We start from the raw sequence: 24219 nt of genomic DNA on the forward strand, positions 1-24219 counted from the left end.
AAAAACCATAGAGACTATGTGAGGCATTTAACTGTGGAGAATGGGAGCACACAGCATAGTTTTGTTCTATAATTAAACATTAAGGAAGAGCACAAGGTTTGACGCACGTTGAGTATTCATGTGGTTCCATCTAATTACGCAACAATCAGGCTGTGTGTCAACAGAGGTTAAAGATAGAAAGACAGAAGACCTGCTGAGACCTGTAGTTATGAGAGAAATGTGGTGTCATGACATCACAGTCGGATTCCACTCTGGCTTTGACCCTCATCAGTAAGACGAGGCAGTCAGGAGCCAGTGGTGAAGCTGTGAGGTTGGAAATTTGAGTGAAATCTATGAGGAAAATTCTTCTGAGGATTCAGCAGCATCAGCATGCATACTGAAATTATCTTTCACAGAGGAGGTAGTGTGATTCAAGATCAACCATGAACGGGCTCTCAAATACATCTCTGGACCTCCAGGACACAAAGAGAATGTAAGTACAGTATTTCTCATTTGCAATAAGGCTTATTTTTTAAGGCTCTTTGTTTTATGCACTTGGGACTTTCTTAAAGGAATACTTAACCTCCCAAATAATCATCTGCATATCATTTACTGACCCTGTGTTACACTGAGTTCATGAAGAAAACTTGTCTTTCTTGCATGCCTCTGGTTAACAAATAATCCAAAAACAGAGACATTTTTATGTATTGAAGTGAAAGGGGTCTGTGTTTTTATCAACAGCAAAACTATATTAGTACATCTATTTACAAACTCTCACACATTTCATGCAGTATAATCCAAGTCTCATTTATCCAGTCGTATGCCCAGTACTTCCCAAACAGACAGCCCTTTTCCAACAGGGAACTGAACTGAAAGTGAAGCCAGACTCCATTAACAAAAACAGTAATTTTACTTCGATGAACACGGGAGCTGCTGGTCTACTGCGGCAACCTGGTCTTTGAGTCATCGAATACCAAGGCTTGGTAAGTGACTTCTGACATCAGACACCAATGAAAAAAAGCAATCCTCTCACGTCAGCATAATACACTGCCAGTCACTGTTATTATTAAATGATGCCCAGCGATGTTAGGGGGAAACGCAGCAGGACAACAGTGAAAGTTAAGGGGGGGTCCAATAACCACCAACTTTCACCCGGGAGGCTAGTGTTCAATTCCCGTAAGATTGTGAAGCCAAAACCTGTTCTTTTTTCCCCTACACCAAACCACGTGTATGTGTTGGCAAAACATATCCACATGTACTGTATGCAAAGTGTACATTTCCTGTGAAAAACAAACAATGCATGTAACAGGCTGAAGTTGACACGGCATCCCAGGACATCACCAATTAATGCACCCAGGGTACCTTGCACCTCATATCTCAACATGAAAAGTCCATGACCAAGCACTGATATGTGACAAGGTCGGAGAGAAAAAGTATTGGCTGCTGCCTTGATCAGTTGGTTTGTTTATGTTATTGTGTGAATTTGGTGTGTTCAATTGTAAGCTCTGGTTCAGCAAAGTCACACAGTAACACAAACAAACTATGGATTGAGGCAGCGGTAGACCAGCAGCTCCTGTGTTCAAGTTGAAGTAAAATCACAGTTTTTGATAATGGATCCTGGCTTTGAAGGCAGTATAGATAAGTTTCACTTTTAGTTTAGTTCCCCATCAGAAAGAGTTGTTTGTTTGAGAAGTACTGAGCATAAGACTGGATAAATGAGACTTGGATTATACTGCACAAGTTGTGTGAGAGTTTGTAAACAGATGTTTTGATATAGTTTTGCTGTTTTTTAATGTGGACCCCTATGACTTCCATTCAACAAGAATTTTCTGTGTTTTGGGATCTTCTGTTCACCATGGAGGCATACAAGGAAAACAAAGTTTTCTTTACAAATTCAATTTAACATGGGGTGAGTAATTGATATACAAATCACAATTTTAGGGCAGGAAATATTCCTTTAACCTCTCCTCCTCTCTTGTAGACATAACTTATGGAAATCCAGAATGCATAACTTCATCCAGAGTCCAATGCCATGGAGGAAAATCAACAGGTATACTTTTAAGTTAGCCATAATGCATATTAATATTGTGCTGTCTAATATTTTCTTTAAAATGTGAACAAATTACAAAAGCCGTCCTTCTCCCCTGTCTGCAGACAGGAAACAAATGAAACAAGCCTACTGGGAGAATCCCTTGAGACACTCCTTTCCAAGAAATGTAATTTCCATCTGCTTTCAAGCAACAAAACTAATGTCATGGTTGGTTTCTGTTTTCCTGATAATGAGGTTATGTTCTCTTGTGTAAAAGGTGGACAAAAAGCATTTCGGGACTTTCTGAAATCAGAGTTCTGTGAGGAAAACCTGGACTTCTGGCTCGCCTGTCAAGAGTTCAAAACCTCTGACAGTCAAGAGGATTTGACACGGAGAGCAGCGAGTATTTATAAAGAGTTTGTCAAGGCCGAGTCTCCCAAACAGGTAATCAAACTCTATGAGGGGCCAGAATGATAAGGGGAGAACTTTTGTCTAGCAAAATGGGTTCAAACCCAAATACAAGCATAGCATATGAAAAACGTTGTTTACACATAAGTTAAAGGGACGGTTAACCCTAAATTCAAACATACATATTCTAGGCTGACCAAACGTCCTCTTTTGCCCAGACATGTCCACTTTTCACGTCCCGTCCGGGGCGTCTGGGTTTTTTTTTTATAAACTGATGATAATGTCCGGTTTTCCATGTGTTTGTGTGTGTGTGTGTTAGAGTGCGGCACGGGCAGCATATTTCTGTCTGAATCCGAACCAAGCCCGACATTATTTAATGACCTAAGCACTGAGTTTGTGTCACACAGTGGTTACAGGCTATTTAACAGGCCGGGTGTGCGCCGTGGGTGCTCAGCTGCGGAGAGGCAGACCTTCGTGTTTAAGACAGCAGCGGGAGGTGGGAGGTCCGATGCTTCCAGTGAGAGGAGAGGGAGAAATAAAACAAAATAAGATAAAATAGGAAAAACCTGTCTCCCTCTTTTATTTTATTTTCAGCGTTTAATCAAGGCGGAGGCGGGCGGCTGGAGGTCCGAGACTTCCAGAGAGGGGAGAGGTAGAAACAAACAGCCAATGTGTGTCTGTGTGTGTTATGTTCAGGTGTTGTCACGTAAATAACAGTGCCCAAGCAATAAACAGGACAGACAATAGGATTTTATTTATTTTTACACTACATTTTCACTGAAAGCTGACCGAATCCGACCCGAGCCCGAATACAATTTATAGCTACATTTTTGACCAAACCCGGCCGATCTGTCGGGGACTGTCGGGCTCAGATCGCCACACTCTAGTGTGTGTATGTGTCCCCTATTGGGGCCTATCTGAATTTCTGTCTTTGAGAGATATTATTTTGTAATATAACTGAATTTTCTATCCATACATATAAATTTTAAATACATTAAAATTATAAGGCATCTTTGAGTAAACTGCGAGTATCATTTAAGTAGGCTATGTCAAGGCTGGCTGAGTGTCCTCTTTTTTGGAAATCAAAATATGGTCACCCTAGTCTAGATTTTTTTGGTGTGAGTTGCTTAGTGTTGGAGATATCAGCTATAGAGATGTCTGCCCTTTCTTAGATATGGGTCCATGTCATTGGTTCGACAGCCCATTGGTTCGACATCCCTTTAGTCCGACTGTCCGGCTTGAGGCGGAGCAGGCTCACGGCTTATGTGTTTGTCACTTTCTTTTTCATTTTAACCCGCACCATGATCTTTTCCTGACCCTAACCAAGTGGTTTTTGTGCCTAAACCTAACCAGACCTTAACCACAGGGCATCATGATGATTTCGGAACGGACTTCGGAACAATGAGTTTAATATGGTCGGAACAATGGGCTGTCGAACCAATGGGCAGTTCCCCTTAGATATAATGAGGCTAGATGGCACTCAGCTTGTGGTGCTCAAAGTGCCAAAAACATATATTTGCAAACTCAACAGCAATGTCTCTTTCCAGAAATCATGACCCGGTTACTCAAAATAATCTGCAGACATTGTTGTGAGCTGTTTCATGAAGGAATTGTTTTCTTGCTACCAAACTATACCTGCCAAGCATACATCTACTGCTAGCTCATGTAGCACCACTGAGCTAGCTAAAGTTACAACTCAACTGAGTAGGACGCCATTTATGTTTACAACCTGTCACGAGCAAGTCCCCCAGTAAGTGCACCAGACTTTGATGCCGATTTGACAAAGTGGCCAAACTGTGGATCTATAATGTCGGGATCTGTCACATGATGCCACTGGGCCCAGAAAGACTTTCTCTCACAGACTTACTGGGAAAGAGATGTCTGTAAATCAGTGGATATATTTTGTGGGGCGTCACTGTTGCCATAAAATGAATGTTATTTACCATCAGAATTTCATTTGATCCAGTAACATTTCTAAAGTCTAGAAGAACCACGCAATTAAACAATTTTATCCCCATTCAAGCTAGCGAAGTGCTAAACCACTCTGACAGCTAAGTCTCTCGCACTCCTGCTCTATGGAGTGACGCAGAATATCCAAGTAATTTTACAACTGTGAGGCCATACTTTTTTGGCTTGAACAGGGCAAGTGCAATTTTCTGATAAAAAGGTTCAAGTCCTAAAAAAAGGCTGACCTGTATCATTTACTGCACATCAACCACAGCACCCAGCATTTAAATAGTTACTTTCTGACTGTGGTAAAGATGCAGGTGGCTGCACACACTAAGCCATATGTGCTGCACTATTAAAATCTACATTCAGTTATTCTAGCTGTTTTCCTTTCCATATCTTTGCAGGTAAACTTAGATTTCCACACAAGAGAGATCATCAGCCAGAATCTCCAGCAGCCAACTCCAACATGTTTTGTTGTGGCACAGAGGAAAATCTACAGCCTGATGGAGAACGGCTCCTTCCCACGCTTCATTCAGTCTGAGCAATACAAAGTCCTGTCTGATGCAGCTTCTAAGCACAGAGGCCTTGGGAGGCACAGAAAGGCCTTGAAGATAAGGAGCACCAGAGATCTAATGCAGCATGATTCAAAACCAATCAGTTTGCAGTGTGAGCTCTAGCTCTTGCTCAAGAACTGACATCACGCAAGTTGATGGTTTAAAGCGTTGCACAGACACAGGCTCAGGAACTGCTGTTGACAGACACTGTGGCACTTCCCCTGTGCTCAACAATGTCACCTTAACAACACAGTGTCTGACAAGACTGAAAGCTGCCAGAGTAATGCACATAACACACTGCAGGCAGTGCCATCTGGTGCACAGTGAGCAGTGGACATCACCAGAGGTTAAACTGTACCAGAACTTTCTGTACCATGTGGTGCTTCTGGCTTGTATAAAAAATAAACTTAATATTTATGGTTTTATATAACAGTAATGCACATGACTGCAGGGCTGTTGTGTAATTTGTGATTTTGCACTTAATGTTTATGGAAATCTGAATGATTTTGCCATGTATGCATCATGAGACATTACAAAAGTACAGACTTTATTTTGTAGTGAAATCATAAAATTGTTAAATGCAAAAACTCTTATCTGTCTTCATGGCTGTCATAAAAATATATCCTGTCTCCTTACAGTTGATGTGCTACTGCCACCCAGTGGTGACTGGGAGAACAATATTACATTTTGAGCTACTGGTTGTGTACAACAATGAGCCTTTATGACAATGATAGGTTATGATGATATTTGTTATTAACTGCATTGCTCTGTTTGTTGTATATCACATAACCTCACAAATTCCTACAAAAAAAATACATGTCCGTTTTATAATTTGGGGCGGCAGTGCCTCAGGGACCTGGGTTGGGCACCGCAGGGTTGCCGGCTCAAATCCTCGTCTGGACCAAATATGAAGTGTGGACTGGCAGCTGGAGAGGTGCCAGCTCACCTCCTGGGCACGAACTGGCACCTTAAGCAAGGCACTGAGTTGCCCAACTGCTCAGGGCGCCTGTCCATGGGCAGAACCCTCATGCATGTATAGGTCCTATTTGTGCACGTGTGTGTATTTCAAGCCTGTGTGTATATGACAACAGAGTGAAGAAAGTAAAAAGGTGTTCCTAAATAAGTTTGCGAGATATCCATTCAGTTTCAGTCTGTTTGAAATCCTTTCTTGTCAGTTTCACGACAAATAAAAATGTTTAGATTGTCTGAAGTCCTCAATTTACGAGAGTAAGAAAACAGTAAAATTGGTAATTCTTTTCATCTCTGTTTGTCTTTTCAGCTGATTTTAAATTTAAACTGAAGCACCTACTGTAAATGGAATTCAGCCATCTGTAATTTTACTGTTTACACCTGCACATTTACTGTGACATGTCAAAATGTTCCCCATAGTAACTGTGTCCACCAATAGGCCTTTACAGCCTGGCTTTATCAAAGCTTCAACAATACTTGAAGAATGAAATTACATTTACAGGATGGCTGCTGAAATCATGAGCACTTCATGGAGTGGATGGTGTCAGAGACCAGACAGTCCTCATACTGAGCAGTGGGTCAGCACTTGACTTCACTGACCTCTCCTCTGTGCCTGTCTCCATGTCCTGTAGCCTACCTACCTGTGGCATTTCTAATTTGATTATGGAAATAGTGGCTCAAAACTGGCAGCATCGAGAGGAGAAGGAGCAGGTACAGAGGGTGGAAACAATGAGATGAAGAATGAAAGAGTACACAAAGAGGCAGTAGTACTACTTAATAAAGTACACAGGATATATCTGGACCAGAGGTATTAAATGTATAAACCTTACTGCTTGTGACCACCAGGTAGTGGTGGTGAGTAGGGTCAGTGAATAGATATTTTACCTGGAAACTATATTAAAAAAATTGAAGTACTGTGATGGGTGGAGGATCAGTTGCGATGGGTCCCGGATCACACTATTACAATGGACCCTGTAGTGCATGCTTATAAAGCACAAACACAGCTTCTGTATAGACCTATATCATAAGGTCTTGTTAAATAATAAGAGAATTCGTAGTAGTAATACTGCTAACAATAAATATCTCGCCTCTTCTCTACTACTACTACTACTACTACATCCTACTAGCACCCACTCGTAATACTATTACCAGTAGTAGCAGTAGTAATACTACTATGATTACTGCTACTACTACTATAGCTATCACAACTTCTACTACAAGTACTACTACAGCTACTACTTTTACTACTACTCCTGCTGCTACTACTACTACTGTCACCACTACCAGGAGTACTACTGTTACTGCTACTACTACTTCTAGAAGTAGCACTACTAGTAGTAGCAGTAATCATAGTAGTATTACTACTGCTACTACTGGCAGTAGTAATACTATGATTACTGCTACTACTACTACAGCTATCACAACTACTACTTCTACTACAAGTAATACTACTAACTGATACTAATACTGCTAGCAGTAGGCCTATTAGTATTACTATGACTACTGCTACAGCTATTACAACTACTTCTACTAGTACTAGTACTTTTAATACTTATATTAATGATACCGCTACCTCTACTACTGCTGCTGCTGCTGCTACTGACACTACTACGATGAACTATTGCATTTTCAGCTAAGGACTGAATGTATTTCAGCTTTCAGCAGCCACAGGTATTAAATGTGTGTTTATATATGTACTGTGTGTACATATTATCCTGTTTTGTTTACTGATTTAAATACTGTACTGTACTGTTTTTCAAGTGATCAGTTGTTAATTTCATTCGCTGTCATTTGAACTGAACTGAGACAGAGAGGGAGAGATTTTTTTTTTATTCTTTATTGAAGATAATAGAACAATAGAACAGTATATAACAGCGACATACTCATTTCTGTCCAACTGTCCAACTCATGTCAAAGCAAAAAGAAAATCACACCTCCTGCATTGTGCCAGATATATAAAAAAACTGCCATAAAAGTTGTGTGACATACATGACAAGGGAGAAGATATAAAGTGAATAGAAATAAAAATAAATAAATAAATAAAACAAAAAGTACAAGGGGTTTAGCACAGCTGAAGTGTTTCCATAAGTGTATACAGTTTCTTAGCCTGGGCATTATCAGTCTTATTAATTCAACTCTGAAGCAGAGAGAGTTCATTTTTAAGTGCACACCATGAGGGGGAGGACTTGTACGTAATATTTTGTTGCAATAATCAAACTGTTAACCAAAAATTCTTTTTTTTTTTTTTTTTTTGAGGGTTACTCCCATCTGAATATTTTCACAAGAAAAGAAATCCACATTTATAGATTTGGAGGACAACAAGTTGTGAAGCGATCTCCATAAATTCTGAACTGTTTCACACTCATAAAACAGATACTCTGCCGTTTCAACATTTGTACTTCAAATATGACAATTCTCTACTTCCAAATGAAATCTATTCAGAGAGGGAGAGATGTGGCTGTGTGTGTGTGTGTGTGTGTGTGTGTGTGTTTGTGTGATGGGTGTGTGAAGGCACACTGTATCCCAGCATCCATCGCGGCACCATCCCTGATTATCTCACTGTCGGTCAGAGGGGAGGCCTCTTTGCATCTAGCCATATCAAAAACTTGAGTACTGTGCACATATACTGTGGTAAGTTCGTCATCTGTCATGTATTTGTTGCTCGAGATGTTTTAGTTAACATAAAATCGTATATTCGCAGTAATGCTAACACATTTAATTGAGGTTAGCGGAGCTGGAACCAGCTGCCCATCCCAGGCGGGCTGCATGAAGCAGCGGCTAGCCCCGCTTTCCGGTGTCCGGCTCGGAAAAGCTCAGCTGTGGGACCCGATAGTTTGTGGTTAGAGGAAACCGGGTGGCTAACACAGCTGTGTAGCTGCAGCTGAAGGACGTTAGGAGTAGGCTGGGTATTTTTTACTACGTAGCTACCTAGATACCTATTTATCATGAATATAACATTTTTAAATGGGCTAATCCAGTGGGCTAATGTTAGCTAACTTCGCATTGACCAGACTGCCCTCCTCTGGTAGCTTAACTAGGTTAGCAAACCTCAACTGGTAACGTTAGCTTACCCAGTGTCGCCAAACCAGTTAGTTAGTTAGGGTTTTCTAGCATCGTCTATCAATGGCCCAGTGTGGCCTGCATCTGTCTGATGTGTATCATGTCCTGTAATCCGCTTTAAGTTATTTTTGTCAGTGCACTGAGGCAACTAGTGTTGTTGCTAGCGGAGTTAACGTTATGTAGTGTTCATGGAGGCTCTCTGGTTGGCTGCTGAGCTCTACAGCACTTTACTGGAGCTCAAACTGATGGCATGATGGTGAGGTTGCAAAGTTGCATGAGTTGATGTCCCATGTTGCTTAATCCCCACACCAGTAACATCAATGCAAAATTAACTCTAGTATTACTCTATTAAATCTGAGCTATAGATAGATAGATAGATGTTTCACAGTAGTAAAGTGCTCAGCCATGTTGCACAGTATAAACATAAAGAATATGGATATGTACATATATAAGTGAATGGGCCAGTACAAACAGTTATAAATGAATTTGAATTTTTGAATGAATTTAATTGACTCTATCAGTGTATTGTGCACACCCTTTTCCTGATAATGAGGCAAACTACTAAAAAAATGAAATTTAATCAATGAACCTTCTAGGGGAACCTATTTTTAGCTGTTTGCATGTAGGAATTATGAGTGTGTGACACATCAAATTGGCAGTCAGTGTGAGGGATGATAACATTTAAAAGGAGTAAGCAGTGACGGGACAATGGATTGCTTTATTGTACTACTTATTGTACCTTCTATTGTAGGTCATACATGTAAAAAAGAAATCAAGATAATTTCTCAAAGCTGCTAGACTTTTAACCAGAACCAAGAAGTACGATCACATAACACCTCCGTGCCTCCGCCTCCCCAGCAGACCACTGCGTAAACTATTGCAGATGAAACCACAGTGTCATAAAATGTCCACAATCGTGGGCTGTACTCTCCAAAGGACCTCAGTCTTCTCAGCAAGTGAAGACAACTTTGGGCCTTTTTGTACAGGATGTCCATGTTGTTTGACCAGTCCAGTTTAATGTTGAGGTGAACAGTGAGATATTTGTACGTTCCCACCTCCTCAATATCCAATCCCTGGATGTTCACTGGTGTAGTCTGGGGCATCTTGCTGGTGTTGAGGCAAAGTAGGTTGAGCTCACACCAGTTGACAAAGTCCTTGATGACCTCCCTGTATTCCTGTTTGTTCCCTTCTGATACATATTTACACACATTTAGCCCACTGATTATTATTAGTCACTGTGGCCAGTGAATATATGTTCATAAAATTCTCTTTTTCTGTTCCAGGCCTCCTCTAGTGTTACAATGGAGCCATCGGGAAGTACTACGATATCCTCATCGAACAACCACACCCTGAACTTAACAGGTGGTGGCTGTCCCTGGGAGGTCGGCGACAAGGCCAGACTGTGCCGCTTCCTCTGCTATGGCTCAGAGGGAGATCTATACACTGCCAGAGAGGAGGGTCACGCCAGCATGGAAAACGCCGGAGCTCTGTTGTCCCTGCTGCAGGAGGGCCGAGGTGCCGAGGTGGTGGAGGAGATAAAAAGGTTCACTCAGGATGGGCAAGCTGTCAGACTCGGCCCCTCCTTTTTTGCCTTGGCTTTGTGCTCCCAGCACTCGGAGCTGAAGACCAGACAGGCAGCCTTCAAAGCCCTTAAGGAAGTCTGTCGGGACCCCGCCCACCTGTTTTCTTTCATCCAGAACAAGAAGGAGTTGAAAGATGGCATGAAGTGTGGTATTTGGGGACGTGCGCTGAGGAAAGCAGTGTCTGACTGGTACAATGAGCAAGATGCCATGAGTCTGGCTGTGGCTGTGACCAAATGTAAACAGAGAGAGGGATGGTCACATCAGGATCTGCTGAGGCTCTCTCACACTAAACCAGCTAATGAAGGTGAGTTTACACAGACCAACATTATTCACAGCTGTTTACAGGGGATGAGCAAAAATGTAATCTGCCTGCTTCTCATTACGACATCCCTGCCTTGTTGTAAATAACTTGTGAAGTTCACAAGATGGTATTTTTTGTTTTCTTGGAAAAGCAAGATGCAGTGGTTAGGTAGTTGTTAGGAATTTCTATGGAAGTATTTTTTGGTGTATAACGGACAAATGGAAAACCTTTATTTGAAATTGGTCTATTACTGAGCGACAGGGCTGCAGTCGGTAACAGCATACAGGCTGCAGCGTAACCACTGGGGGCATTGGTGCACCGTTAGTTTACATCCTCTAAAAGTGCTTGTTTTTGCCACTGACAGACTCAGAATGTTTTTACAAGTGTCTGACAACATTATGGAAAGGATCCCTACAGAGATAGACCTTTTTGATATGAAATAAGATCCTTAAAGTTCCGAAAAAGGTCTGTCTCTGTAGGAATCTTTCCTGTACTGTCAGGCACGTATAATACAATCTGAGCCTGTCAGTGGCAAAAACAAGCTCTTGTAGCAGATGTAAGGTAACGGTACATAATTGACCCTTCGCTAAGTCCCGCCCCTCGAACACAGACTTGCCAGTCATAGTGATGCATCAGCCAAGTCCGAAAACAGTCCGACAACATCGTGACTGTGTTCCATAGACCATAGAAGTGTTTCAGATTGACTTTATTTTTCAGGATGGTTTTGTGCGGTTGAGCTAAATGTTGTGCCTGCGGCACGCTGTTTATTAATGACACTCGTTACCTGGAGAAGTTGGAAGGAGACATGTGTTTCTTCCCTGTTCCAAAACCAAAATTGAACCCTGAAAAGTGTAGGGTTAGCTAGCTACTGAAGATATAGCCTACTGAATACATGCTGCTTCTGCTTGTTAATGATTATAACACTGAATAAAGACCGACCCTGCTGTACAGGAACCAGTGAAGGGAAGCAGGGAAACTTTGCTGATATTCAACCAGCTGTGTATCATCGCATTGTGCGCAGATAAACAATGTGTGGCATCCCCTGGAGATCCCTGCCCATCCAATGGCAGAAGTCCACCAGCAGAGTTCCAGGTGTTGGCAGTGGGATGGGGGAAACCAAACACCGTTCATCTGCACACACTGTGATGCCACACAGCTGGTTCAATATCAGCAAAGTTTGCCTTTATATTCATTGTCATGTGTGGCGATTAGCAGTGATGTGGTGGTTCACTTTTACACTGTGATCTGTAGCCTATAGTTCGGCTTTAGCTTCTAACTATCTTTGTCTTTTTAACCTGTTGTTGCTGCTGAGTCAGTTTGACATCCTGGATATATCCTTCAAACACAGACCGTAGACCCCTCTGTCTGCTTCTCTCTGGAATCACTGTTTTGTGCTTCCAAAAATTTGATAATATTTCTTCAGGGAGTGCAGTTAGTTGCAAGTTGGACTCCATGCTAACCCTGTCAGCTTGACAGACCATTACAAGCAGCGGGACTTAGCAAAGGGTCAATTGCCCTGTTACATTGCAGCTTGTTTCACAGCTGCTGACTGCAGCGATCACGCTCAATACTGGACCAGTTTCAAAAACTGTTGTTCCCATTAGTCACTTAAAACACAGGATAATGGGATTAGGTTGTTACCCTTTAAATCAACGTTAGAGATGGTCTAATGAGAACCAACTGACTGTGATATTTTCAGAAAATTACACTGAAAATTGTGCAGTGTTTGTGACTACTGGATGAGCAACGAGCAGCGACAACTGCAAATTAGAAAGGCAGCGGAGTTAAATACCAGTTATCAGTATGCATAACCATGACCTTTACTAGCTTCTTATTTACTGCGCTGCTGCTGTGGAACATTTGTAAACCTGTTCTGCCTAACAATTTGTAAGATGTGAGTTTTAACGCTGCATCATGACTAAGATGAAAATGGACTACTTGAGTAAGACTGATGTATTCATGCCTCTTGTGTTTTCAGCCATTGCCTTGATCAGTAAATATGTAACAAAAGGATGGAAGGAAGTCCAGCTTGCGTACTCTGACAAAGAGAACTCAGAAGAGGTTGTCAAAGTGCTTTCGTATCTTGAAGTGGTGGAGAAGGTGAAGCACAGTTGTGATGAAACAGAGGTCATCAATTTAATAGAGGAACACAAACTGGAGAGGGAACAGCTGCTCACAGACCACCTGAAGTCCAAACAGGTGAGTGGGGTGGCTCGTGCTGGTGGAGCTCTAACCTCCAACACTTAAGTACAGGGGTGTCAAACATAAATCTCGGGGGGCCAGAACCAGCCCACCAAAGGGTCCAATCCGGCCATCTATGTGACTTTGCACACCTAAAGGCCCTGACACACCAAGCCAACGGTCAGCCGCCGACCAAAGTTGGGCCGTCGGTGAGCGTCTGTCGGCCTAGTTTTTGCAGTGTGTCCCGCACTGTCGGCACTTTGGCGTAGGCATCGGCAGCTTTTCGGCCGATTGAGCATGTTGAATCGCCGGCAGAGCTTGTTGGTGAGAGAGGTCACTCTGATTGGCTGTTAAGGTTTTATCTCCTCGCCCCTGTAGCGAGTGAATCTGCCTGTAGTGAAACCAGGACTAACCGGTGCTTCCTCCTCAGGCTCCACTTCACTCAGCTGCCCACAGACCCGCTGCTTCTTCCCGCTTTAACCTGAATAACAAAGTGGAGCTAGCTGGGAGCAGCTAGCTGGGAGCGGCTAGCTGGGAGCGGCTAGCAGAGCGTTAGCCGCAGCATGACTGGAGGGAAGCAGCCAGTTAGCCTTCGCTAGTCTCTGAGCTTTGGATCCAACCGGAGCACCGAGCCCTGGTTTGTTATTCAGGTTAAAGTGGGAAGAAGCAGCAGGTTTGTCAGGCAGCTGAGTGAAGTTGAGCCTGCAGAGGAAACACCGGGACCGTCTGGATGTAATAGTCCGTGGAGGTGCTGCGGTGCTCGGCTGCACAGATAGGAAACCCCTCAGCTGTCAGGATGTACCACTCTCTCACTCCGCTCTCTCTCACGCAGGTGCCGAACGTACATGCCACTTGGCCGTCGGATGTAGTCCATGTAGTGTGTTCAAATGCAACTGACACAGGGCAACGTGAAGCGACGTAGACGACGCAACAGTTTGCTTTCGTCGCCGCTAGTCCTTTGATGTCGGTTTGGTGTGTCTGCACCTTAATGTTGATGCACATGTCAAGGCTGAGAGGTTTCAGGAGCAATTTAAACAGTGAGCGCGTACTTAATGTAAAATACTGCCTTGGAGGTTTTTCCACTCTGACCAGAATACAGCTCTCTGACATAACAATAAGTACTGTCTATGGTCATATTTACAGATATTGAACATTGTGTAAAATATTGTCAACTAGCACCTTTAGTACAAAAGAATCTGTATCAGACTTCTGTCTTAAAACAGTATTAGTGACACCCTGCTGCTGAGACAGAACTAAGCAGGGATGACTTAACCTGCTTCTTCAATAGCTTCTACTTTAGTGGCTGAAAGTAGAAAAAAAAAAGACATACTGTAAAGTTTGCACATAAGTTTTCTTTGTTTTTTTGGTGAATGAAAGAATGTTTTCAGAATGAAAGAAAAAAATGAAGTGTTATGCAGTGGTTTCAGTGGTCCGGCCCACTTGAGATCAAATTGGGCTGTATGTGGCCCCTGAACTAAAATGAGTTTGACACCCCTGCTTTAGAATCACAGCAGTCTGTCATTTGGAAATTATTTTTTCTAATCAGCACAACTGAGAAGGGTGATATGTGGGGGTTTTTTTCCCTCTGAAGGTATGGAGAGCTTTGTTGAAGGAAATGCCTCTCCAATCACTGCTAAGGATCTTGGGTAAGATGACGTCAAACAAAGTTCTTGAACCAGGAAGTTCAGAAACACAAGCTGTATGCGACAGAATCCAGAGTGAGACGGCACTCACGAAGGTAGGACCCATAGATCTTGCTTACTGATGTACAGTTGTGTTTTTAAGTCAGTGTTGAAGTACTGAATGCCTGTCCTGAAATCACCAGGCAAAGCTCCACCCTTTCAGCATACTCTTGTCTTCTGAAAACTACAAAAGAGGCCAAGGCTATCAGGGTAAAACAAAATGGGAGCCAGACAGCAGCATCCTCAAAGCAATGGACGCTGCCTTTTACAAGAGTTTTATGGTAGGTTCTTTTTGTATTTTCACAGCATCTCACAAACCATCAAAGAAGATTGCAATCAACAGCGTGAGCTAACACTTCTGTTGTGATTTTATCCCCAGAATGTGGAGCCTGTGGGTAAATGCTTTGTAGTGGCAGTAGACGTGAGCACATCGCTGAGCAGCATTGTCCCAGGGACGTCTGTCAGCACTGCAGTTGCCGCTGCAGCTATTACCATGGTAAGACAATAATAGAGCGAGATAGCTACGCAGTGTGGGGGTAAATTGCTCTCCCAGTTGGAACAGCTGCGTCTGTGAGCAGAGCTCGTGCAGCTCCATCTTTCGGGGAAAGCCTGGGTCAAGGAATTGGTCTGTTGACACATACTATGGATTCCTGTGACATACCTTCCGCAGTGCGATTATCTTCATCCACAGGCCCTCTGGGAGTTATTAACGGAGAGGCATGCCAATTTTAATACGTGAGGATACTTGAAGCGTCTGTAGTTGTGTGTGTTTTGTGTGTAGTATTGATGTCATGCTTTTCTTTTGACCCTTGTGTCTGGCACAGATTTTTGCAAGGACAGAGGCAGACACACATGTGCTGGCCTACTCTGAAGGAGCTCTGGTTCCATGCTCCGTCACTGGTGACATGACTCTGGCACAAGCAACATTCGAACTGGTTAAGGTAAGTCAGAGCAACAAAGAATTAGAAATGAATTATTACAGTTACTGATAGTGGTAGCAAATAAGCAGATACGCCACACACAAGAGTCTTTACTTTGAAATGCAACAAACAACACGTTATGTCCATGGCTTCCAGGTTTGTTGTAACACACACTGCACAGGTGCTTTTAACAAGGCTGCAGCTGCACTGAATCCAAGTTAGGGATGCACCGAATATTTGATAACCGAATATATTCGGCCGAATATTGCCAAAAAACACACATTCGGTATTTGGTGGAATAAGTTAAAAGCAAGGCCGAATAATAGCGGCGTTTTGATAACGCAATCAAACAGCGTGCCGTGACGGGCGGAATAAAATGACGGTAGCGTGGCGATCTGTCCGTCACGGCACTCGCATTTGCGACTAAAAATAGTTTTGAGCGAGCAAAATAGGCTTAAATCATTCAGCACGCTGTGCGAGCAGCCTACAGATTTCAACCAGCAGCAGAAACGAAAGGCGAATCCCACCGATTGTGGGTTGAACGGGGGTCACAGACACAGACAGTAATGTATTCCTGTCAAATACGGCGGCCATCGGCTTACCGGGCGACGGAGAAGTCGGTTCCAATAATATCCTCTTCTTGGTGTCATGACTGCCCAGAAGTACCTGAACAGCCGAGCCAGCCGAACACAGGTATGTGATGTGTCAGAGGAGAAACGAGCCTTTCACATTTCTCTCTTTCTGGCAGTAACGGCCCACAAACCTCACCGCACTTTAGGGACTGTTCGTTACTTATGAAGGGACTGTTCTTTACTTGTCAGGGGAGGAGGGTGGCTGGTTGATTCTTATTTCATTTATTTATTTTATTTTGATCCCCCCTATGTTCATCACTTATTGATGCTGTTTTTGAAGTATGAATAAGTCAATAAGTAATTTATTCCATTGAAATATCATTGATGTATTATAGAAAAGTGATTTATCTTTTCATAAATGACAAAAGGCACATCTGCCTCATTTTCGCTGTGGTATCGTGATACTACTTAGAACCATGGTATTTTCATTGGTATGGCACAGTGGGTCCCAATTTTGATACCATGACAACACTAATCTGGAGGGGGTTCATCTGCAAAAACTAATGAACAACTAAACAATGATATTCGATATTCGGTACTCGGTATTCGGCCAAGCGTTTAATAATATTCGGCTTCGGCTTCAGCCACAAATTTTCATTTCGGTGCATCCCTAATCCAAGTAGTAGCAGGGTGATCATGTGCTGAGTAGACTCCATGTATGGGTCTGTACACATGTGTTCTGATAATGGTGTCACAAATCTCCAAAGCCACGATTCTCTTGGATTCCGTTTTTCGATTAAATAATAAACAATTGAGCCCTCTAGGCTATAACGTCTTGATTTGATCATTGGTTTTATGTCCTGACAACTGTCATTTACCTTTGAAGTCTTCTTAATAACATAGGCTACATGTTCTCCAGTGACACATAACTGCATTTTTTGGAATGTACCACACTAAGGCCATATGGTCACACATTTTAATAATGTATTTAAAATATAATAACTTATTTCAACAGTCAGTTGGGGACAAAAAGAAGAGCCACTAGACTGCAGAAGGCTACTTTACAATGACAGCTTGATTCCTCACCTGTAAAAATCCACCAGATCCTTACTTCACATTTACTTTCACCTCACTAGCAGAGCCTACAAACTGTAGTTTTTCTGAACCACGTGTTTATTGTTTACATAAGTCACAAGGAAGGTAAAATGTTCCCTTAATGCTGACGTCAGTGAAGCAGGAGGACTTTCCAGTTCTGTTGTTGTTTTTATGTCATCTCTGATTCTGGCAGTGGACATGATGTCTCGAAAAGTGCAGCTGCTGGCTACTGGAAATGTAGGAAATTCTGCTTATGATTTTGATTATTGAAATCAAAGGCTCATTTTAATAGATTTTCTGTTTAAATCACAATCGTACGCTTAGAGAATAAAGGAATTTTACCACCACACAGGATCTGTTACTAAAGCCCTGTTTCCACCAAACACTTCAGTATGGTACCTTTGGAGCCAAAAGTAACCCTTCAGACATGGTACGTAGACCCTAGGTCCGTTAGGCATTACCATTGCAAACAGTACTCTTAAATGTGGGTGGGGTTGCACTCACTGTATTTCCTCATCACCGGTGACACAGGTGAAGTCTGCACGTCATTTATCATCCACAGAACAAAGTTGCATGCCAACATTTTCAGAACAAAATAAAACAGGCTGCAATGAGAGTCTCTCTCCATGGGATATCTAAAAATAGCGGGTTTGTGCATTTAGTCCTTCTCAGGCAAGCTCAGGGGTTTAGTGCTGCCTTGGCCCACAGGAAAAACACTCAGTGACACTCTTTTTTTCTCCAAGTGAGGATTGGGATATATGCAGTTAGCACATATTGACACATTAGCCAGTTGAAATTAATACAAATTTTTAAACGCTTGAAGATCCACTCATTATTAAGATTGTATGTCATACAAGAGAGACAATGAAAACTACACTAATGGTCTAAGCTGTCACAGTGAAATTTAAGGTGTCCTGATGGATTCATGTCGTCAACTCATGCATTGCGTAACATAAGTAAACGTTTTACCTTAAAAGTCGCCGGCAGTCGGCCCAGTGAATTAAGTTATTTTTTCTTTGACTCCAGCTGCTGTGAGAGGCAGCAAAACATCCTTTCATTTTATAGTCACAGTCTACTAATAAAACTCTCCACAGTATGAACAGTGGTTACATGAGCCTCAAAACCAGCCACAACTCAGCCCTGAGCAGAGTGACCGTCCTCTATTGACCAATCAACAGACTGCAGTGTTCACAGCTCCACCTTTTAGTACCAGATCTGTGTGCTAGGTACCCCAACAGAGGGGGGACCAAAAATGGGGACTGTACTGTTCCATTGGTACCATCCACAACTTTTCACAGTGGAAATGAAAACAACACGTACCGAACTAAACTGAACAGCTTCAGATTGCGTGGTGGAAACGGGGCTAAATCGTCTAACAAATATTGGACAGTCCAGTTGCAAATAAGCTTTGTGTTTATATTGACTTCACTGATTATATCTCGCTCTTGAGTTCTGCTTCTGACCTCTCCACCGTACTGTATGTTCCAGATCCCAGGTGGGAGCACAGATTGCACCCTTCCCATCACATGGGCCACAGAGAATGGGAAAGCTGTAGACGTGTTCATCATTCTGACCAACAACCCCTTGTGGACATTTACAGCCAGCCCAGTGGAGTCTCTAAAGAAGCACAGACAAGTACATTTATTCCTTTGTGTCTGCTTGGCGAGGGTGTTTTAATCGAATAATGTCTTCTGTGATAAATATTGTTTTAGAAAATGGGCTTACACAAACACCAGGTAAAATGAATGTGCAGTTTGATGGGTGCAGACTTAATCAGGCAGTTTTATTAATGCTGATGTTCTTATGCTTTCATTACCAGAATGAAATGGCATTTGAAAAGGACGCAGTTTGTCATAAATGTGTGGATTGTTCTAATAGATAGACAGTTGTAATAGGGCTGAGCGATAGAAAACCATCCGTTTCTGTAAATATGTGAGTTAGAAAAACAGTCATCTGCTCCCTTTGAAATTATGTCTTCATCACAATAAGGAAAGTGGAGCAGTTTGAGCCCAAATTCATCAGTGACAAAGAAATTTTAAAAAATACTTCACCCACAAAACGATCCTTTCTGCATCAGTGGTTTCAAGATACATCTCTAGGATGTGCTGGAATGCATCATCACTGATGTTCATGGGGTCATAGGAGTTTCGGGTCTTTCAACATCAGACCCCCTTACCCAGGTGACCCATCCAGTGTTGATCAAGTCCCATATTAACTCCCAGCAGCAGCAGTCCACAGGCTTGCCCTCTTTATCTGAAGCCTCCGAGTAGCTTTCCTCTGCGGCGTCAGTAATGGGGCAAATGGCCCTCCTTATTGCTCTGGCTACTCCTAGCCCTGCCAGGGCTTTACAGATTGGGCACCCAGCAAATCCCAGCCCTCTTCGGTTAGCTCGCAGAGAGCCTGCCAGCCTCAGCTTCTGCACTGCTCCACCAGCTCTTGGTATTTTACGAGCTTCCTCTCATGAGCCTCCTCCATGTGCTTCTCCCACCTGCTTGGAGGAATCTGAGAAGATGATGATCAAGATAAATAATTAAGAGCAATTTAAAAGTAGCTTTTAAGTGTTAGAGAAGTAATTTAAAGGACAACACCACCTAGGGATTTACATAGCCCTAGGACTCTAAGGACGCATTCACACTGGCACTATTTGGTCCACTTGAAACGAACCCTGGTCCGCTTCCACGGATAGTTCGGTTCATTTGGAGTGGTGTGAATGCTCATTTGAACTCTGGTGCGGACCAAACGAGCAAACCCTGCTCCGCTTGAAAAATGGGGGTCTCGGTTCACTTGCAAGTGAACCCTGGTGCAGTTCACTTACAGTAGATGCAAACGCAAAGGGACTATCAAGCAAACTAAAGAGAAGAAGTGACGTAGAGCGCAGTGCATTTTGGGTAGAAAAAAACCCCAAAGCCAACAGTGCGAACTGGGAGAAGGAGAGGTAAAAATAGAAAAAGTTGGAAAATGTCTCGTGGGCAGACGTGGAGAAGGGAGGAGGCGCAAGCACTTATTGATGTATGGTCAGAGGACTATTTATCCCAGTTGCTGGCTACCAGCTGAAGGGGATGGATTTCTGTTTTCAGTCCTGGCCAATCAATGAGCCGGGTTTTCTTCTTCCTCATGCTTTTTTTCTTCCTGGTCAGAGGTCATTTTGGGCAGTACCGCCCCCAAAGGAGCAGCTGTTGTAACTGCGTGACGTTGTCCAGGCTGTTTAGTCCGCTTTAAAAAGTGCAGTGTCAAAGTGAACTGAACCAAATGAAGGTGTGAATCGCCCAATCGAACCGAGTCCCCCAGACTATCCTGGTGTGAATGCGCCCTAAAAAGGCTTGCAGGTTCTTCTAAAATCAGGGTGAGCAGAGTTTAAAACAAGACAAGGGGTAAATGTTAACACATCACATGCTATTTGCATTAAAAAATGACCAAAACAAACCTAAACTAATTCTATATGTGTGTTTTCCCAACAGAAATCAGGAGCCAATTCCAAGTTGGTGATGTGTGGGCTGACCTCCATTGGACACGCCATCGCAGACACAGAAGACAGGGGTTTACTGAGCATCTGCGGCTTTGACCTCGGAGCCCTGAGCGTCATTCGTAACCTAGCCCAGGATCTGATCTGATAAAGTATCGGGGACCGACTCTGAATCATGTTGTTAGAGCACAAAAAGGAAGGCACAAAGTGTACCGACGCGGCTCAGTTACCATGTAGAGTGCCCTAAAACAGCACTAATCCAAAAGATGTTGACATTTACAATTCCAAGTTCTCTTTTTGTATTATGTCGCTTAAGAGTCACTTGACAAAGTGTCCAGCGGGCTGGACAACACTCTGGAAATGTTATGTGCATATATTTTTTTTCTGAAATTTGAGAAAAAAGGAAGTGATAAGACATGATATGTCGTTGCATATCATGCTGTCAGGAGTTTAAGTGCAAACAGCGCTCAATATGTGAAGTGCTTTGATGGCTCTTGGTGAGACACTAACCCATTGAACTATGAATTCCACTCATCTATAGCGAGACGTTGGCAGATTAGATAAGAGAGGAACAGCGTAAGAGTCAGAATGTTTGAGGCTTAGTGCAACTGTAGGTTTATTTTAAGAGGATTTACTGATTCTAGTATGTATCTATAGTATGATTTTTAGCAGGTTTGGTATGATGGTAGAGGCCTGTCCCTCCGTCTCATGTAGCATTATTATAAATGACTAACAGATATGCTGTAAAAGAGAGGAGTTGAAGCAAAGCACCAAATGTCAGGAAAGAACTGAAGTGTATTCTGTTGGCTTTTCAAATTTTTTGATTTATTTGGTCGGATGATATTTTATAGGAATATTAACGTCTAGAATTCCATTAACACAACTCTTGCCTTTAGCTTAGATACGATTTTTAGTTGTATTAACATTTGTTTTCCCCTAAGCCAATTTTATTTTAAAACTCTTCTGCTCTTGGTGAATTTATCCTATTAAAAAAAATCCTTGGTGCTCTTAAATGTGATGACACATTTTTGGGGGGGTGATTATGTGGGATTTTCCTTCTTGACAAAATAGCACCAATGTTCGGGGCTGCAAAGTCAGTATACTGTAAATTGGAAAATGGACTTCTTCTCATATTTGAGTCTGGATTCTATGCATCACGATTTTGATTTTACTGTCTTGTTACGTCCAGGAAGGACAAATGAAAGCTATTTAACAACTGTTTACCGAGACTGAATCTGCTAGCACTGTAATATTTCTGTATTTTTGATGTAAGAATGTCCGTTATGCAAAAACTAACAGATAATTGCTACCTTCCCGGAATAAAAAGGAACTGAATGTACTTTTGTAAAACATGTAACTGTAGAGATTTAAAGTACAATGCTTTATATTTCTTCAAACGGAATAAACACACGCTGCTGCTCACAGTTTTAGGGTAAGGGGCCAATTCAGTTTGGGGGTCAAGGCAAGCAAACGACTACAGTGGTGCTTCTTGTTTCAGTCAAGAGTAATTGTAATTACTGACGGCATTCACTAAACGTCACTCATCGATTCTGGTGTAATTCACTCTTTATGTCGAGGAATAAATTCCTGACCATGTTACTGTGAAGGATTTTGGTCCACACATGCCGATACTGTTGTTTTCAATGGTAAGACAATGTCCACTGTTTGGTCAAAATGCTGTAAAGCTAAAATATGATCGTTGTTGCGTTTGTAGTTGAGAGTCTGACACAAGAGATAGTTGTTATGAGGTATGGTAGTACACAAGTGTTTGACCACCATGATTAACTTCTTTTCCATCATATTGTCTGTTGCATCCATCGTGCTTAACATGTAAGTACTTGACTGTAGTGGCATTGTAAACCCCTAATAAACACTTTGCTGCTCTTTACATCTCGTCCTATGTTTGGCTATCTGTATTCAGAGGTGTGGACTCGAGTCACATGACTTCAATCACAAGTTTGATGACGACACTCGACAAAATCAAAAAAGACTTGTTACTCGACTTGGACTTTAACACCAATGACTTGTGACTTCTCTTGGACGAGGTTTTTGACTTGAAAATACTTGATACCGTCCCCCAAAGATCAAAAGTATGTTATTCAAAGAGTGTAAAACGTGCAGGTCGGAAATATCAGAGATGGAACAACTTTGAACAAATGTTTTTTTTACTATGTCAGTACAAAGCCTGCCTGTCTTTATTACATGGGGCTTTACATTGGACTTGTCAGTCTTGACATGGGACTTGGAACTTGCCTGTCTTAATGACATGGGACTTGACTTTGGACTTGTCAGTCTTGACGTAGGACTTGCCTGTCTTTATTACATGGGACTTTACATTGGACTCGTCAGTTTTGACTCTGGACTTGACTTGGGACTAGTCAGCCTTGACTTTGGACTTGACTCAGGACTTTCCTTTCTTAACATGGGACTTGACTTTGGACCTGTCAGTTTTGACTTTGGCCTTGTACATCTTGACTTGGGACTTGACTAAGGACTTTCCTGTCTTGACATGGGACTTGACTTGGGACCTGTCAGTCTTGACTTGGGACTTGACTCAGGAGTTTCTTGTCTTGACATGGGACTCGACTTGGGACCTGTCAGTTTTGACTTGGGACTTTGACTCAGGGCTTTGCTTTCTTGACAAGGGACTTGACTTGGGACTTGTTAGTCTTGACTTGGGACCTGACTAGTGACCTGTCAGTTTTCACTTGGGACCTGTCAGTTTTGACGTGGGACTTGACTCACAGCTTTGCTTTCTTGACAAGGGACTTGACTTGGGACTTGTCAGTCTTGACTTGGGACTTGACTCATTACTTTCCTGTCTTGATATGGGATTTGACTTGGGACCTGTCAGTTTTAACTTTGGACCTGTCAGTTTTGACTTGGGACTTGACTCACAGCTTTGCTTTCTTGACAAGGGACTTGACTTGGGACTTGTTAGTCTTGACTTGGGACTTGACTAGCGACCTGTCAGTTTTCACTTGGGACCTGTCAGTTTTGACGTGGGACTTGTCAATTTTGACTTTGGCCTTGTAAAACTTGTCTTGGGACTTGACTCTGGCTTTGCTTTCTTGACATGTGACTTGACTTGGGACTTGTCAGTCTTGACATGGGACTTGACTCAGGACTTTCCTGTCTTGACATGGTACTTGACTTGGGACCTGTCAGTTTTGACTTGAGACCTGTCAGTTTTGACTTCGGAATTGACTCAGGGCTTTGCTTTCTTGGCATGGGGCTTGAATTGGGACTTGTCAGTATTGACCTGGGACTTGCCTGTCTGTCTATATGACAAGTAAGTGACTTCTTTGAAACTACCATTACTTTTAGTGGGCATATCACTGACTACAGCGTCCATACTGTGGAAGTGTCCTTGAGCAAGGCACTGGGACTGCACCAGTATTGGTATCTGACAAACCATCAAATTAAAATAAAGAATTAACTGTCTCTACTCTGTTTATTTAATTCGACCTAAC

The 24219-nt window shown here is 42.5% G+C and overlaps 2 protein-coding genes across 3 annotated transcripts; both read left to right on the forward strand.

The window, feature by feature from the left end:
* Nucleotides 1–279: 279 nt before the first annotated feature.
* Nucleotides 280–6126, forward strand: LOC117271775 (regulator of G-protein signaling 21-like). 2 transcript variants are annotated; one of them, XM_033650154.2, is made up of 5 exons: nucleotides 280–472; nucleotides 1961–2029; nucleotides 2134–2195; nucleotides 2286–2452; nucleotides 4771–6126. In XM_033650154.2, exons 1-5 carry the CDS (start codon nucleotides 423–425, stop codon nucleotides 5041–5043), a joined length of 621 nt encoding a protein of 206 aa, XP_033506045.1. In that variant the 5' UTR covers nucleotides 280–422; the 3' UTR covers nucleotides 5044–6126. The 2 variants fall into 2 exon arrangements, with proteins under 2 accessions (XP_033506045.1, XP_078029303.1); XM_078173177.1 differs by lacking the exon at nucleotides 280–472 and adding an exon at nucleotides 885–962.
* Nucleotides 6127–8415: 2289 nt separating this feature from the next.
* Nucleotides 8416–22634, forward strand: ro60 (Ro60, Y RNA binding protein). Its single transcript, XM_033651209.2, has 9 exons — nucleotides 8416–8520; nucleotides 10233–10836; nucleotides 12812–13032; nucleotides 14606–14752; nucleotides 14840–14977; nucleotides 15076–15192; nucleotides 15521–15637; nucleotides 18772–18918; nucleotides 20742–22634. Exons 2-9 carry the CDS (start codon nucleotides 10251–10253, stop codon nucleotides 20892–20894), a joined length of 1626 nt encoding a protein of 541 aa, XP_033507100.1. The 5' UTR covers nucleotides 8416–8520; nucleotides 10233–10250; the 3' UTR covers nucleotides 20895–22634.
* Nucleotides 22635–24219: the final 1585 nt, after the last annotated feature.

Source organism: Epinephelus lanceolatus, chromosome 12 (genome assembly GCF_041903045.1).
Source record: "Epinephelus lanceolatus isolate andai-2023 chromosome 12, ASM4190304v1, whole genome shotgun sequence".
Lineage (NCBI taxonomy): Eukaryota > Metazoa > Chordata > Actinopteri > Perciformes > Serranidae > Epinephelus > Epinephelus lanceolatus.

Bases quoted from the DNA above. Each gene is read 5' to 3' on its own strand.
- LOC117271775 (XM_033650154.2), top strand. From the start codon at position 423: ATGAACGGGCTCTCAAATACATCTCTGGACCTCCAGGACACAAAGAGA. The intron at 473-1,960 runs GTAAGTACAGTA...CCTCTCTTGTAG, and splicing joins CTCCAGGACACAAAGAGAAT to ACATAACTTATGGAAATCCA. The intron at 2,196-2,285 runs GTAATTTCCATC...CTTGTGTAAAAG, and splicing joins GACACTCCTTTCCAAGAAAT to GTGGACAAAAAGCATTTCGG.
- ro60 (XM_033651209.2), top strand. From the start codon at position 10,251: ATGGAGCCATCGGGAAGTACTACGATATCCTCATCGAACAACCACACC. The intron at 14,978-15,075 runs GTAGGTTCTTTT...TTTTATCCCCAG, and splicing joins CCTTTTACAAGAGTTTTATG to AATGTGGAGCCTGTGGGTAA. The intron at 15,638-18,771 runs GTAAGTCAGAGC...TGTATGTTCCAG, and splicing joins CAACATTCGAACTGGTTAAG to ATCCCAGGTGGGAGCACAGA.